The 15,641-nt window shown below is 37.7% G+C and overlaps 1 protein-coding gene across 2 annotated transcripts in view; it reads left to right on the top strand.

Annotated features, from left to right (window-relative positions):
- SMG1 (SMG1 nonsense mediated mRNA decay associated PI3K related kinase) overlaps window positions 1–15,641 on the top strand; it is a 108,771-nt gene that overhangs the window by 51,959 nt on the left and 41,171 nt on the right. For both annotated transcript variants that reach the window (XM_044234245.1, XM_044234246.1), the window contains 15 exons: window positions 44–205; window positions 664–782; window positions 1,239–1,326; window positions 1,414–1,515; window positions 2,195–2,335; window positions 2,885–3,084; window positions 3,500–3,696; window positions 3,851–4,012; window positions 4,816–4,970; window positions 8,041–8,183; window positions 8,326–8,527; window positions 11,495–11,604; window positions 12,285–12,432; window positions 12,803–12,962; window positions 14,004–14,124. In XM_044234245.1, coding sequence (XP_044090180.1) covers window positions 44–205; window positions 664–782; window positions 1,239–1,326; window positions 1,414–1,515; window positions 2,195–2,335; window positions 2,885–3,084; window positions 3,500–3,696; window positions 3,851–4,012; window positions 4,816–4,970; window positions 8,041–8,183; window positions 8,326–8,527; window positions 11,495–11,604; window positions 12,285–12,432; window positions 12,803–12,962; window positions 14,004–14,124 — 2,210 coding nt within the window. The remainder of the gene's footprint in view (window positions 1–43; window positions 206–663; window positions 783–1,238; window positions 1,327–1,413; window positions 1,516–2,194; window positions 2,336–2,884; window positions 3,085–3,499; window positions 3,697–3,850; window positions 4,013–4,815; window positions 4,971–8,040; window positions 8,184–8,325; window positions 8,528–11,494; window positions 11,605–12,284; window positions 12,433–12,802; window positions 12,963–14,003; window positions 14,125–15,641) is intronic.

Raw genomic sequence — 15,641 nt, 5'->3', positions numbered from 1 at the left:
TTCAATTAGAGATGAAAAGGGGATTTTTTCCTTTGTCTTCCAGGCATGATCACTTTATATCTAGTAGTCTTAGTTCTTCATCCCCATCTTTGTTTGATGGAGCTGTGATTAGTACTGTAACTACAGCCACAAAAAAGCATTTCTCAATTATACTGAATCTTCTGGGAATATTGCTTAAGAAAGATAATCTTAACCAGGATACAAGGTAACTAATATTTCCTAATTTTAAGTGTTCTTCTGAACTTTTATTAATTTAGTTATGTAATTTGAGGGTAGGAAACCCAGATTATCGGGGTGGTAGGGTGGAGCAGCTTCATAAACTCTTCAAAATACAGCTTTATTACTTAGTTTAGGATTTCTGGTTCTTTCCCAAAAGAATTAAATGAAACCTCATTTAATTCATTAAATGAAACCTGCAGTGTTTAGTTGAAGAATGTTATCTGTAGAGGTCTTTATAATCTTTGCTACAACTTATGCTAGTTTGGGGACATTTTCTTAAAAGGCATGCAACTTTTTGACAAAGGAATTTCTATAGTTTGCGTTTTTGTTTCCTGTTGCTTTGACATATTTAAAGAAACCAAAACCAAAGTAATGTAAGAAGAATAGACCTTTTTCTTTCTTTCTTTCCTTCTTAAGAAATCAACTGGTTATTTTGTGTTTCAGGAAACTGTTAATGACCTGGGCTTTGGAAGTGGCTGTGTTAATGAAGAAGTCTGAAACATATGCGCCTTTATTCTCTCTTCCATCTTTCCATAAATTTTGCAAAGGCCTTTTAGCCAACAGTAAGACTCTGTGATTTTTAAAAATTTTGTTATTCTGCACTTAAAAGGGATCTTTGGTAATGAAAGATAGTCACTTAAACATTTTCATAACATGAAATGTGTAATTCCCATCTCAATGGCAGATGCCTAATCTGTCTTAATTTTTTCTTATTCTTAATATGTAAGTTGTTTTTAAGTGATCGTTTAAGCTTATGTGAATGCTTATGCATTCTGTATACTTTTAAAATTCCCTTCAGAGAATGGTTGGGGTAAAACTCATGACTTTAAGTGGCTTTTGTTGAATGTGTCATTTTCCTAAATGTTACTACCAGCAAGGGTTCTAGGCAGGAGCAGGGCCTAGTCCATCCATGGTAGGCATTTACTGTTTATTGAATGAGTGAATGGGATCGGGAAGTTAGGACATGCTGGCATGTAATTTGTTTTGGCAAACTCAAAGTGTCTTTTAATTTCTAATAGCTCTCGTTGAAGATGTGAATATCTGTCTGCAAGCATGCAGCAGTCTTCATGCTTTGTCTTCTTCTTTGCCAGACGATCTTTTACAGAGGTATGCACAAAAGGTCCTATCTTTGACCCTAGTCCTAATAACTTGAGGCTGTTGCACACTCATATTATCTGTTTCATTTTTTTGTAGGTGTGTTGATGTTTGCCGTGTTCAACTTGTCCATAGTGGAACTCGTATTCGACAAGCATTTGGAAAGCTGTTGAAGTCAATTCCTCTAGATGTTGTTTTGAGGTATAACGGTTGCATTAGAACAAAAACATCCCATGGTTGTGAGTGCCTGGTAGTCCTTTAGGAAGAGACAAATTGCGTATTAGTGAATCTTGTACAGCACCTCTCAGTGACTGAAGGGATGCCAGAGGGTCAAGTTGTGCAGGTCTAGAAGAAAGTAACAAGATTTTATATTTTTTATAAACTTAGAAGCTCATGATAATAAGTACTGAATAATTTATATACCACAGTGCCAAAATATGTTTCGTAGTAGTTCAGTTATTTGAAAAACTCAAGTGTAATCTTTATTGTTTTGATTAAGTTAATTTTCTTTTCTTTATTTTTTTTGTTTTTAAAGATTTTATTTATTTATTTGACAGCAAGAGAGATCACAGTAGGCAGAGAGGCAGACAGAGAGAGAGGGGGAAGCAGGCTCCCTGCTGAGCAGAGAGGCCAATGTGGGGCTCGATCCCAGGACCCTGAGATCATGACCTGAGCCGAAGGCAGAGGCTTAACCCACTGAGCCACTCAGGCGCCCCTGATTAAGTTAATTTTCAAGTTGTAACAACATTTCTGTTTTGAAGGCTCAGTTTTAATTTTTTATTTCTACATTTAGTTAACAAGAAAATAGCTCATTTACAATACAAAGTAACCTTTTAACTGAAACATTTTGTACAACTGTGACTTTATTTTCTTTCTACAGCAATAACAATCACACAGAAATTCAAGAAATTTCTTTAGCATTAAGAAGTCACATGAGCAAAGCACCAAGTAACACATTCCACCCACAAGATTTCTCTGATGTTATTAGTTTTATTTTGTATGGGAATTCTCACAGAACGGGGTAAGATTTTCTTGGACTCCTTCATGTGCGAAAGTTACTTAAATATTCTTGAATATCTTGACTCCATGCCCATTTTGCAGAGAAGATATGTCCGGAGTGGCAGAGTAGGAAGTGATATCTTCTCCAATGGATCATTTTTGTTTTCAGCAGTAAGAATTGCTTTGATGATAGTATCTGAAGAAACAAAAATGGGCTTTGAGATTGAGTGATGAAATGTGTTTGACAGTTAACTGCTCTGCCTAGTCATGAATGTTTTGGGGAGAGGCCTAAGGACATAGACATTCTGCAGATGCTTAGTTGCAGTGAATGTTTTACCCCGATAGCCAGTGTCATAAGCCATTTACCGTAATAACCCATCCACACTGTACCCTATCCTGTTTTAACTATAAAAGACCTCACAATGAAAGGGATATAATGCTTCTCACTATTAAAGGTTTTGCCTTTTTGAGGTAGGAAAATTGTAGTCCTACTCCCATTCCCCTGGCAATTTTTAAAAAATTTTTAAATGAAGTTGTCATTGTCTGTTAAATATGAAACTGCTTTTCCCAGGAAGGACAATTGGTTAGAAAGATTGTTCTATAGCTGCCAGAGACTGGATAAGCGTGACCAATCAACAATTCCCCGAAATCTTCTAAAGACAGATGCTGTCCTTTGGCAGTGGGCTATTTGGGAAGCAGCACAGTTCACTGTCCTTTCTAAATTGAGAACCCCATTGGGCAGAGCTCAGGATACCTTCCAGACCATTGAAGGTAATCAGCTCTTTGTGCTTTTTCAAACTTTGTGATATAAATACTTTGAAACCCTTTTTATATTAAGAAGCAATGGATTTCTTAATCTTTGTTAAAACAAAAATTTGAGAGTGTATGCTTTGTTTTTCTTTAATACTCTTTCAGTCTTTCAGGTACTGTTGGTGAGAATAAACTTTCATAGAATAATTGTGTTGACAACAACATGGTTGTCTACTTTTGTTCAAAATCTAGGGGATTTGTATAAAGAAAACATTTTTTTTCCCCTAAAAATAAGAAATCTTTCATGTTGGGAGTTTTGTTTTTAAATGATGGCTGTACAGGGAGATACTTGATATATGTGATTTTGTGCAATTATCTCCAACTTCTAGAATCTTTAAAGATTTCTTAAATTTGGAATGTTGTCTCTGCTTTAAAGGTATCATTAGAAGTCTTGCAGCTCACACGTTAAACCCTGATCAAGATGTTAGTCAGTGGACAACTGCAGACAATGATGAAGGCCACAGTAGCAACCAGCTTAGACTTGTTCTTCTTCTGCAGTATCTGGAAAATCTGGAGAAGTTAATGTATAATGCATATGAGGGTTGTGCTAATGCATTAACATCACCTCCCAAGGTTGGTTTCAGTGGGCTAAGGGTTGGTTTGTAGCGATTTCATGGGCAAGCCTGGCAATGCTTGTAGAGGTGAAATCACAATACTCTTGTGTATTTGATACATCTATACTAGAATCTTAACCAATCCTGAGCTCTTCTTTTTCTTTATTCTAAAGGTCATTAGGACTTTCTTTTATACCAATCGCCAAACTTGCCAAGACTGGCTGACGCGGATCCGACTCTCCATTATGAGGGTTGGGTTGTTGGCAGGCCAGCCCGCTGTGACAGTGAGACATGGCTTTGACTTGCTTACAGAAATGAAGACAAATCTCTCTCAGGTAAATTGTATTTGAAGTTAATTTTAAATGTCTTAATTAGAAATTTTGAGTTTAATTCCTTTACTGTGATTTAATCTATGGATGAAATAAGTTAAAATTTCTGTTCATTCAAACTTCTGTTTCAATGGTTTTGATTCAATTGTTTGTAAAAGCAGTAACTTCCAAAGTCACCTACTCATATTTTGTACTTAGAACCTGTCAAAATACATATTACTTATGTTTAAGGGTTTGGAACTTTAAAGGTAATTCTTAGAAATTTGTGGAAGAAATAATTCTCATCATGATTTTAAAGAATTATATAACGTGTAGGAAAGTACATATAATTTATAGTATATGCATAGGTATATATGATGTTATAAAGGGAAAGTACTGGTTTATAAATGGGTTCAGTAAGTGGAATCCAAGAATAGCTAATGTTTATTAATTAGACACAATATCAATAAGTAGTATTCAGACAAAATTATCATTTTTAAATTCATGGTTATTTATAGTTGATTTTTGCTCTATATTGAATTCATATGTTACTCCTACAGATACTGCAGTTTAAATGTCTGTTAATTTTTTAGTTTGTAAAGATGGACACCCATATGTTAAGGTTGTGCTAATTACCTTTTGTAGAAACATTATATGTAAATTTTTAAGAATTATATTTTAGGAATATATTGCCATTGTTGTAAAAATAATTGTTAAATACATTTGCCTTTAAATGGGCTTAGATTATGATCAGTAGTTGTAAATTTAGTAGATACTTGAATTTTAATGGTACTGAAGTCTGTGATTTATTTTTCTGAATGAACTTTAAGGGGAATGAGTTGGAAGTAACCATCATGATGGTGGTAGAAGCACTGTGTGAGCTTCATTGTCCTGAAGCTATACAGGGAATTGCTGTCTGGTCATCTTCCATTGTTGGAAAGAATCTTCTCTGGATTAATTCAGTGGCCCAACAGGCTGAAGGGAGGTAAGCTGGTAGGAAGGAAATAGGTGATAGGAAATCTTTACATTTTAAATCCTCCATATTCCTGGCTAACTTTGTAGCTAAATGTTAAAATAACTTTGTTCAGTTTTGGGGTGCCTGGGTGGCTCAGTGGATTAAAGCTTCTGCCTTTGGCTCAGGTCATGATTCCCAGGGTCCTGTGATCGAGCCCCACATCGGGCTCTCTGCTCCGCAAGGAGCCTGCTTCCCCCTCTCTCTCTGCCTGCCTCTCTGCCTACTTGTGATCTCTGTCTGTCAAAAAAATAAATAAAATCTTAAAAAAAAACAAAAACAAAAAAAAACTTTGTTCAGTTTTAGCAGTTGGAACTTGGTGCAATTCACTTGACTAAGGAGCTGTCTTTAGTCTGTTCTTTAAGTAGCAGCAAAACTTAGATGCCTTTCTTATTTATGGATTAGTAAGAAATCTTCCTCAAAATATGATCTGCCAATTACTTGTCTTCTGAACCAACCTGCCTGCCTTCCTTCCTTTTTCTTTCCCCTTTTTTTTTCCTCTCTTGAGAGGGAGCAGGGAAGAGGGACAGAGGGATAGAAAGAATCCCAAGCAAGCTCCATGCCCAGCACAGAGCCTGATGTGGGGCTTGATCGCACGACTCTAAGATCATGATTTGAGCCTAAATCAAGAGTCAGACGCTTAACCAACTGAGTCATGCAGGCACCCCATACTTGTTCCATAAATATTTTTGAACTTGATTCTTAATTGATAACCTTTCATGTCAGAGTTTGGTACAAACCAGAGTACTTGCTCATTAGCCCTGTGCATTCAACATTTAAACTTACTTGATTTCACTAGATAAAGGAACATGAGTCATAATCTGTATATATTTATGTTAGTTTTACCAAATCTGGAAAATGTAGCAAATAAAGAACTCATAATTCCATCTGCCAGTGATAACTGTTAGTTTTGGTGCACATGTCTTTTTCGTTCTTACTTCTTTCATATTCAGTCTTTTCTCCACTTTTTCCAGAAATAGCTGTGTTTTTGCTGGTTACCTCATTTTCCTTTTGCCACTCAGCAATATTTTGAAAAATATTTTGCCATGTTAAATAATCTACAGTGTTATTTTTAATGACATAGTTGTATTTTTTGTGAGTGCACCATACTTTTTAGTATTCCTTATTTTTGGACAGTAAGGTTATTTTTGATGTTTTTTACTAATCTTTTTTTTTTTTTAAGATTTTATTTATTTACTTGAGTGAGAGAAAGGGCATGAGAGGGAAGAGGGGGTTAGTGGAAGAAGCAGACTCCCCGCCGAGCAGGGAGCCTGATGCGGGACTCTATCCTGGGACTCTAGGATCATGATCTGAGCCAAAGGCAGTTGCTTAACCAATTTAGCTACCCAAGCGCCCCTCTTTTTTACTAATCTTAATGCACTGTGGCACTTAATTCTTTAAACTGTAGTTTATAGTTGTTTTTATTTTCTCTGAATTCTTCTACAAGTTGATTTACTAGAAGAAAGGCTATAGACAATAAGGCTTATGGTATGTTCTTTTGCTAAGTACTGTACGGAAAACTATTTCTGGTTTAATCTGTAACAATAGAATAATAAACCCTTCCCTTCACCTTTGTGAATACTGAGGGTCACTAAAAAATAACACCTCTGCCACCATCGTCAGTGAAGATAGTTTTAATTTACATTTGTTTATTAATGATTAACACTGACTTTACCCATATGTTCTGTTGAACATTTGTGATTCTTAAAAACATAGATGATGTCTTAATGGCCTCTCATTTTTTCCTGTATCAATCTATGAGATTTCATTATACAGCAAGATTGTTGATGATGTGGTTTCTTTCTTTCTTTCTTTCTTAAGATTTTATTTACTTATTTGACAGAGAGAGACACAGTGAGAGAGGGAACACAAGCAGAGGGAGTGGGAGAGGGGGAAGCCGACTTCCGCCAAGCAGGGGGCCTGATGCGGGGCTCCATCCCAGGACCCTGGGATCATGACCTGAGCTGAAGGCTGACGCTTAACTACTGAGCCACCCAGGCACACCTTTGCTGTGCAGTTTCTTAATTTGTAATTTGTTTTTAATATTTATGGTGTTTTTGGTACTTAGAAATTTCAAGTTATATCATTAGTATCTGTTACTTTATGAATTCTTTTTAAAAATATGTTCTACATAGCCTTTGTGTACGTTGAGATCAGATACTTAACAATATTTTCTGCTACTCTTTTTTTTAAAGTGAAGGATACCTTTGTGTATGTGGTTTCTTAAAGATTCTATTGATTTGAAAGAGAGGGAGAGATGGGACGCCTGGGTGGCTCAGTTGGTTGGACGACTGCCTTCGGCTCAGGGCGTGATCCTGGAGTCCCGGGATCGAGTCCCACATCAGGCTCCCAGCTCCATGGGGAGTCTGCTTCGCTCTCTGACCTTCTCCTCGCTCATGCTCTCTCTCACTGTCTCTCTCTCTCAAATAAATAAATTAAAAAAAAAAAAAAAAAAAGAAAGGGAGAGAGAGAGATCAGGCAGTAGGAAGGGGCAGAGGGAGAGAGAGAGAAGCAGACTCCCTGCCGAGCAGGGAGCCCAACGCAGGGCTTGATCCCAGGACCCTGAGATGGTGACCCAAACCAAACACAGATGCTTAACCAACTGAGCCACCCACGCACCCCTTCTGATATTTTACACTGCCTTTTTAAGAGATTTTATTTATTTATTTGAGAGAGAGAGATGCATATACTAGGGAGGGACAGAGGGAGAAAGTGAAAGTCTCAAGAGACTCTGCACGAGTGCATCGCCTGGGCTCAATGTCGGGACTTCCAAATCCTGACCTGAGCCGAACCCAGGAGTCAGACGCCCAACCAACTCTGTTACCCAGGCCCCCCTACCTTTTTTAAAAATTTATTTTTCATTTGTGTGAGGGGGGAAAAAAATCTAATTTTATGTACCCTAACCCCACACAAAATAATTAACTCCTTGTCTCCACTCAGTTTATTTCTCCGCTCAATTTGTTGAATGATTATTTTTTTTGTTTCTTTGGAAGTGATGTCTGTGGATAATTAAAAATAAAGACTGTTTGAATTTGCACTAAAGGTTTGAAAAGGCCTCTGTGGAGTATCAGGAGCACTTGTGCGCCATGACGGGTGTTGATTGCTGCATCTCCAGCTTCGACAAATCTGTTCTCACATTGGCCAACACTGGGCGTAACAGTGCCAGCCCCAAACATTCTTTGAACGGTGAGCATCTGGAATTTAAATTAAAAATTGTAGTCAGATACTTTGTACTGACGATGTTACAGTGTACTTTTAGATTTCTTTGCTCTTTAAAATATTTATAATTGCTCTGGATCTCTCTCTTTTATAAAATATGTTCACTTAGGTGACTCCAGAAAAACTGTGCTGTCTAAGCCAACTGACTCTTCCCCTGAGGTGATAAATTATTTGGGAAATAAAGCGTGCGAGTGCTACATTTCCATTGCTGATTGGGCTGCCGTACAGGAGTGGCAGAATGCTATCCACGGCTTGAAGAAGAGTCCCAGCAGTACTTCTCTCAGCCTGAAAGCTGATTTTAACTATATAAAGTAAGGACTTTTTTTCATTTAAATAAATTTTCATTAGCTTTCAAGTCTTCCTCTATGGCAGAAAAAATATTAAAATTGGTAACATCTACTGTTGCAACAAGGTATTTGAAATTCTGATAATATTGCTGTTTGAAAATGACTACAGTGAGAAACTAACATTAGAGGTGAGGAAGGTGTTCATGCAGTAGAAAGACAGTCTTGTCACTGTTCATAGTCTTTTGGTATTGATTCTTAGAGCTTACAAAATGAATATAAAGAGAAATTTGTTACAGCTTTAGAAAGGGTCACACTTGATGACTGTTTCTAAATTAGGTTTTGATTGATTGAAAATAATCTGAAGAGGGCAGTTAATGAACATTTGTAAATTCCCTTGTCTTTTTTTTTTTCTTCTTGTTCCTCTGTGCATTTATTAATCCCTTAATTCATAATGTTATGTACCGGGGGCGCCTGGCTGTCTCAGTCAGTAGAGCATGCGACTCTTGATCTTGGGTTCATGCGTTCGAGTGCCACATTGAGGGTAGAGATTACTTAAGTATATAAATATTAAATTTTTAAAAAACACAGAAAGTATGTATTGAATTAATTCCTTAATTCAGAATTTGTATACCCATAAGTGGCTGGGGTATAGTGGTCATTAGTGTCCTTCCCATTGAGAAGCTCAGTTTCTAGAGCGTATACATGTTAATGGGTAATTTCTCCACTGAGCTTGTACTGTGTGCCAGTCAGTGGGGTTTAACATTTCATGAAACATGAATTCTAATCCTTGAGGAGCTCCTTCTAGAGGAGACAGACAGATAAGGTTGGGAATGCCAGCAACACGACAATTTGAGCAAAGACTTGAGGAAACATCTGATGGAAGAGTGATGGGTTTTTAGTGTTCTGGAAATGCCCTGGAGGCCATTCTTGTTGAAGCAGGTGAATAATAAGAAATAAGGGTAGAGAGTAGGTGGGAACTCTGAGGACTTTGATTCTTAATAAGACAGAAAATCTTAGGTGAGATTTGAACAGGAGAGGCATGTTCTGACCTGACTTCACTCTGCTGTGATGTCAAGAGATTGGAGGTGGATGGCAAGGGGGGCAGTATGTATACCACTATCTATGGGACAGTGGTAGAGGGAGAATAGACACTAGTAACTGAAGGAGGGGCACACAGAACAATGAGGTGTGTTTAAGGTGCTTATGAAACATGCAGAGGAGACTGTTCAATAAGCAGTAAAGAATTGGATTTGGAGCACAGGAGAGGTATCTAAGCTAGAGAATGATTTGGGGATCATTAGCATGTAGGTGACAGTAAAAGACCCTTTTTTCCCTGGCTCTGTTCCAGAGCCTTTTGTAAGCTACCAAGTAACAGATAAAGCTCTGGGGATGGGTGAGTGAAAAGTAAAGTAAAGAGGGCCAAGGTCAGAATCCTTTTTTACAGGAGGGGAGAGGAAGCCATTGATAAAAACAAAGACACTGAGAAAGGAAGAGTCTGAGTTGTAGGAGAACCGGACTGGGGTCGTCCACCTTGTCAGGAGTTCCAGAGATGGCATGCAGGAAGAGCTTTGCAGAGAAAGAGAAGGAGAAGCAGCCAGGCTGAATACTGTTGAGTGGTGAAGAAACTTGGAAATCAAAAGCTCCAGAGGTTACTTGGGTAGTGAGTTTTTCATGAAATCAAGGAGAGGAAGCTGTGGCTAGAGGAGAATTTTGTGTATTTACTTGAAGTATTGGAGAGATTAAGTGTTCTTTTAAGCTTAGGGGAAGGAATGATTGGAGAGCAGAGGCTGAAGAAACGGGATAAAGAACATTGATTTAAGGATTAACTGGGCCCTGCCTTTTTTTGAACCCAAGGAAAGTAGTTGCATATGAACAAGTAGACGGTGAATTAAGGGTAAGAGTAGAGGAAACGAAAGCCTGTGTGGCTGTGTGTGTGTGTGTGTGTGTGTGTTTTGAGGAGTTAGTCATCAGCAGAGAGAATGGGGCATTGTAGAGTCTAGCGGGGATGCATGGAACCCACCACTGGAGAGGGCTCAGACTCTGTAGTGGCAGGAATGATAAAGGTGTTGTCACCAAACCTTGACAGTTCGTCATTTGCGGCTCACATGAGAAGCACTTGGTTGCCTTGGTCCTGGCTTTGAGCTTATAAGGGGGAGGTAGGTACAGTCCTTGATGTTACATTGCTAGTGCTGAATTCAGGCTGCATTGTAAAACAGGGATACAGTGAGAGGGACAGGAATAGATGAGTGATTAATGGGAAAGAGAGAGAGGGATGAAGAAGTTGAGTCATCTTCTTGGTTGGAAAGCACCTCTAGTAAGAATGGGAACAGGTGAGTGCTCTGAAAGTGGCAGCAGGAGGCGGGGAGCTAGAAGGCCTCTTGTCCTAGCATTGTTGCCACAGGACTAAAGGAGTTTCAGAGGCACCACCATCTTCAGATGACATAAGGAGATGGAAAGGAAGAATTCTTTGAAAGAAGAGAAACAGCTTCCATGAAACACACTGGAGAAGGGAGAGAGGGAGGGAGGCCAGCAGTGAAAGGTAGGATAGGTTGGAAGGATGAGATAATAGAACAGGAACCCTCCAGGGGCCTGGTTTTACGTGGGGGATGGGGCCATGTAGCAAATTTAGAGATAGTTTGGGGAGAATCAGATGTTGGCATTGCCATTCAGAGATCTGATCTGTCAGTTTGTTGGATGAGCCCCTGAGGATAACAGGCTCAAAAAGAGGAAGGAAACATGGAGGGGTGGTTATGCTAGAATGTGTATGACTATAGCTGTGGCTTTTGGTTCACTGCTCCAGTTCCAGTGCTAATTAAGTCAGTAGTCACATCTTCAAAATAGAGATAAAAAATGAAGGCCTGGGTAGAAGGAACCTCATCAAGAGAATGCTATGTAACTGTGCTGTGTTTTTCTAGAATTCGTTCTACATTTTTTGAATGGTCCCATGGGCTGGATAGGTGTAATACAAGCTAACTGGTATTTTAATTACAGGTCACTAAGCAGTTTTGAATCTGGAGAATTTGTTGAATGTACTGAGCAATTAGAATTGTTACCAGGAGAAAATATCAATCTACTTGCTGGAGGATCAAAAGAGAAAATAGGTATTTGAAATAATAATCTTAGAATTAAGTATTTTATAGACAAGTTGCTGAAGATATTTGACTTAGTATTTCCTGGAAAATCTGGACGTTTTTGTACATTTATTTTGGGGCCAAATTCTATGTAAAGGAACATCTTTAGGTCTGTTTTACTTATATTTGATTTGGCAAATGAAAACAGTTTAAATAAAATTAAACTAAAAAAAGGCTATTATAAGACTTGGAGATTTATCTAGCCACATTTGAAAAAGTTTAAATAGTCTTTAAGCTAAATATTTTTCTTGACCTCTTAATGTGGTTCATTAACTTTCATACCACAACTGGAATATTCTGTAAAATATTATCCTAAAGTTAGTATTGTGAGTAGTTTGTGTGTTAGCATTGAGTTGCTAGATTCAGTAAGGTTTGCAAAGTAGGGCTAGATTTGTCCCTTTAAATGTAATGGTTGATTTACTGATTTTTGAACTATGGAACTCAGTTGTTTTGAGGCAGGTCTGAGATATAATTTGAATGTGGACTATAATTTTTATATAGCTATTAGAAATGCTTAATCGTAATGTTCAGCTGCCTGAATTTAAATATGAAAGAATGTATTCATTGGTGATAACTTTTTAATACTGTTAAAATATTTTATCACATATTAAAAGCATATTAACTTAATGGATTTTATTTAACTTCTGTAGATATGAAAAAACTGCTTCCTAACATGTTAAGTCCAGATCCAAGGGAACTTCAGAAATCTATTGAAGTTCAGTTGTTGAGAAGTTCTGTTTGTTTGGCAACTGCTTTAAACCATATAGAACAAGATCAGAAGTGGCAATCCATAACTGAGTAAGTTCAATCCAAAGGGGGTTAATGTGCACTATGTCTTGCTATATGGTAAACGTATATACTTTGGGGGTGGAGTCAGTTACATGATCACTTCAGTGTTAGTCATGATAGCTTCGTTTTAGTTGTAGAAGTCATACGATACATGAATGCCACTTGGCAACATACGTAGAGGTTGAAACTAAATAAACTGTAGAAATCCCCAGAAGCCTGTCTTGACTTATGTCATTTTATTAGAGGGAAGGCATTTCCTCTTCCTTCCTCCTCTTTGGATGCCACTGTAGTACCATCTTATCAAATGGTCTTATCCTTTCAGTGATTATGCAGGTTGGAAAATCTCATTTATTGATTGACAGTGAATATTTTGTTTCAGGAATGTGGTAAAGTACTTGAAGCAGACGTCCCGCATAGCTATTGGACCACTGAGACTTTCTACTTTAACAGTTTCACAGTCTCTGCCAGTTCTAAGTACCTTACAGCTGTATTGCTCTTCTGCTTTGGAGAACACAGTTTCGAACAGACTTTCCACAGAGGTGTGTATATGTGTATCCTTATCAGGGTATTCTGAACATTAACAGGCATTCGTGTAGAATTTTTTTTTTTAAAGATTTATTTATTTGAGAGAAAGAGAGAGCTTAGAAAAGGGGCAGAGGGAAGAGATGATCTCAAGCAGACTCCCTGTTGAGCATGGATCCTGGCATAGGGCTCAGTCCTGTGACCCATGAGATAAAACCAAGAATCACACCCAAGTGATTGAGCCACCCAGGCGCCCCAAGATTTTTTTTTAATTTTTAAAGTAGCATTTGTAGCATTTGTTGGACAAGCTAGTAAATCAAGAAATCTAAAAGGTCATTTTCAGGCACATTTTCATTTCAGGACAGTGTGAGGCAGATGGAGGAACCCAAGACACATAATTTCAAGGATGGCTAATTGGTTATTTTTTCTTTTCTTTCTTTCTTTTTTTTTTTTTTTTTTTTTGAAAGAAGGGTTGGTGTATGTAAATATATTTTCCATTGAAAGATGTTATAAACTTTAGATTTGATTAAAGCACAGACTCTCAGGGGTACCTGGCTGGCTCAGTTGGTAGAGCATGCGGCTTGTGATCTCAGAGTTGTGAGTTTAAGCCCTATGTTGGGCTAAGAGCTTACTTTAAAAAAAAAGAACTTAATAATGAAGACACTTCATCCTCTTCCCAGATAGGGTAAAGTTTAACCAAAATGGGCCCTTCCCAAGGGACTTGTAGTCTTTGAGAATCTGCTTACAAAGCAATAGTTTAATGTTTCTCTGTAATTCAACTTCTGCTTTATATTAAATATGCTATGTTTAATTTTTTAAAAAGTGCTTTATTGATAAGTATACTGATAAATTGGACTTTTTTTCCCCCCCAAAGCAAAGATTTTGCCCTTAGAGTGTCTTAGAGTGTCTTTCCTCTTGTGATTAGGAGATATTGAAGATAGTGGAGAGTTTAATAGATAAGCCTGGAGCAGCTGGCTTATGGGGGACCCAGGTTACCTCAACCTACAAACATATAAAGAGGCTGTTTAACTTAAGTAGTTTTGGTTTTTCTCTGGCAGGATTGTCTTATTCCACTCTTCAGTGAAGCTCTGCGTTCATGTAAACAGCATGATGTGAGACCGTGGATGCAGGCATTAAGATACACCATGTACCAGAGTCAGTTGTTGGAGAAGATAAAAGGTAATTAGGTTGTTTTTTTTTTTAACTAGCTTTGATTGAGATGTAGTTTACACATTTTAAATGTACAGTTCCAGTTTTGACACATCTTCATCAGTATAACCGCCAATACGACCAAGGTAGAAAACATTTGTCTTACCCCAAAAGGTTTCCTAATGCCTCAGTCAACTCTGCCATCTCTCCTGTTCCTGGACAACCGCTGATTTGTTCTCTGTCACTTTAGATTAGATGTGTCTTTATTAACGTTTTATATAAATGGAATCATGGAACTCTCTTGTGTCTGGCTTCTCTGGTTTAGCATTTTATTTTTAAGGTTCCCCTATGTTTTGTATAGCAGTACTATGATCCTTTCTGTCATCGTTGAGTACTGTGCATTTTGTGGATATACCGTAATTTATCTCTGGGTCTTTTGGTGGATATTGGAGTTGTTTATTTTTAAATTTGGACTACTGTATAAAGCTGCTATGAAGTTCATGTACCAGGTCTCTGGGTGGACTTATATTTTTGTTTCTCTTGAGTAAATGCCTCTGAGTAGAATTGTTGGGTTATATAGTTTAATGTTAAAAATAGTTTGGCATTTTCTTAGAAAGTGTTTGGACATTTCTTCTGGCATCTACATCCTTGGTAGTGCTGGTCTTTAATTTTAGTCACTGGCACCAGTGTAGTAGTAGTACCTCATTGTGTTTTTATTTGCATTTCCCTGGTGATTAATGAGATTAAGCATTTTTTGCATGGTGACCATTGTATATCTTACTTTGTTAAGTGTTTCCATCTTGCCCATTTTTAATCAAGTCATAGACTTGTTTGTTTGTTCTGGATACAGATTCTTTGTCAGATACAATGTACTGTGAATGTTAAGTTTTTAAACACTCCAAATGAATACTTAGAGAAGTAATACTTCTATAAATATCAGTAGGTCTCTCTCTTTTGTAAGTAGGATTTATTGATTAATTGATTGATTTTGTAGGTCTCTCTTTTTTTTTTTTTAAGATTTTATTTATTTATTTGACCGAGATCACAGTAGGCAGAGAAGCAGGCAGATAGAGAGGAAGGGAAGCAGGCCCCCTGCTGAGCAGAGAGCCAGATGTGGGACTCGATCCCAGGACCCTGAGATCATGACCTGAGCCGAAGGCAGCGGCTTAACCCACTGAGCCACCCAGGCGCCCTTTAGGTCTCATTTTTAAGAAAGAAATGTCTGTCATGTTAAAGAGATGCTAGCAATTTACTTTATTGCTTAAAAATGGAAAAATTGACAGAATTCTATAGAATGTTAGTTGAAAAGTAGCTAAGCTTAATATATTTGTGTATTAAACGTCAAGTAAGGTTTTGTTGGCGTACAGACTTGGGATTGCCCAGTGATTACTGGGAACTGTGACTCACCTGGACCCTCCTTGCCAAATACCCGTGGTTGGATTGTTAGCCCAGCATTTGCAAATGGAAGGACCTTAGGGCAAGTCATTAAATTTCAGAGGCACTTTCCTCTTCAGTTGAGGATATTGCCTTGCTCAGGAGATTGTTTT

This window comes from Neovison vison, chromosome 14 (genome assembly GCF_020171115.1).
Source record: "Neovison vison isolate M4711 chromosome 14, ASM_NN_V1, whole genome shotgun sequence".
NCBI classification, from domain to species: Eukaryota; Metazoa; Chordata; class Mammalia; order Carnivora; family Mustelidae; genus Neogale; species Neogale vison.
The sequence above is the reverse complement of the archived record's forward strand: the minus strand, read 5'-3'. Positions and strand labels throughout refer to the sequence as shown.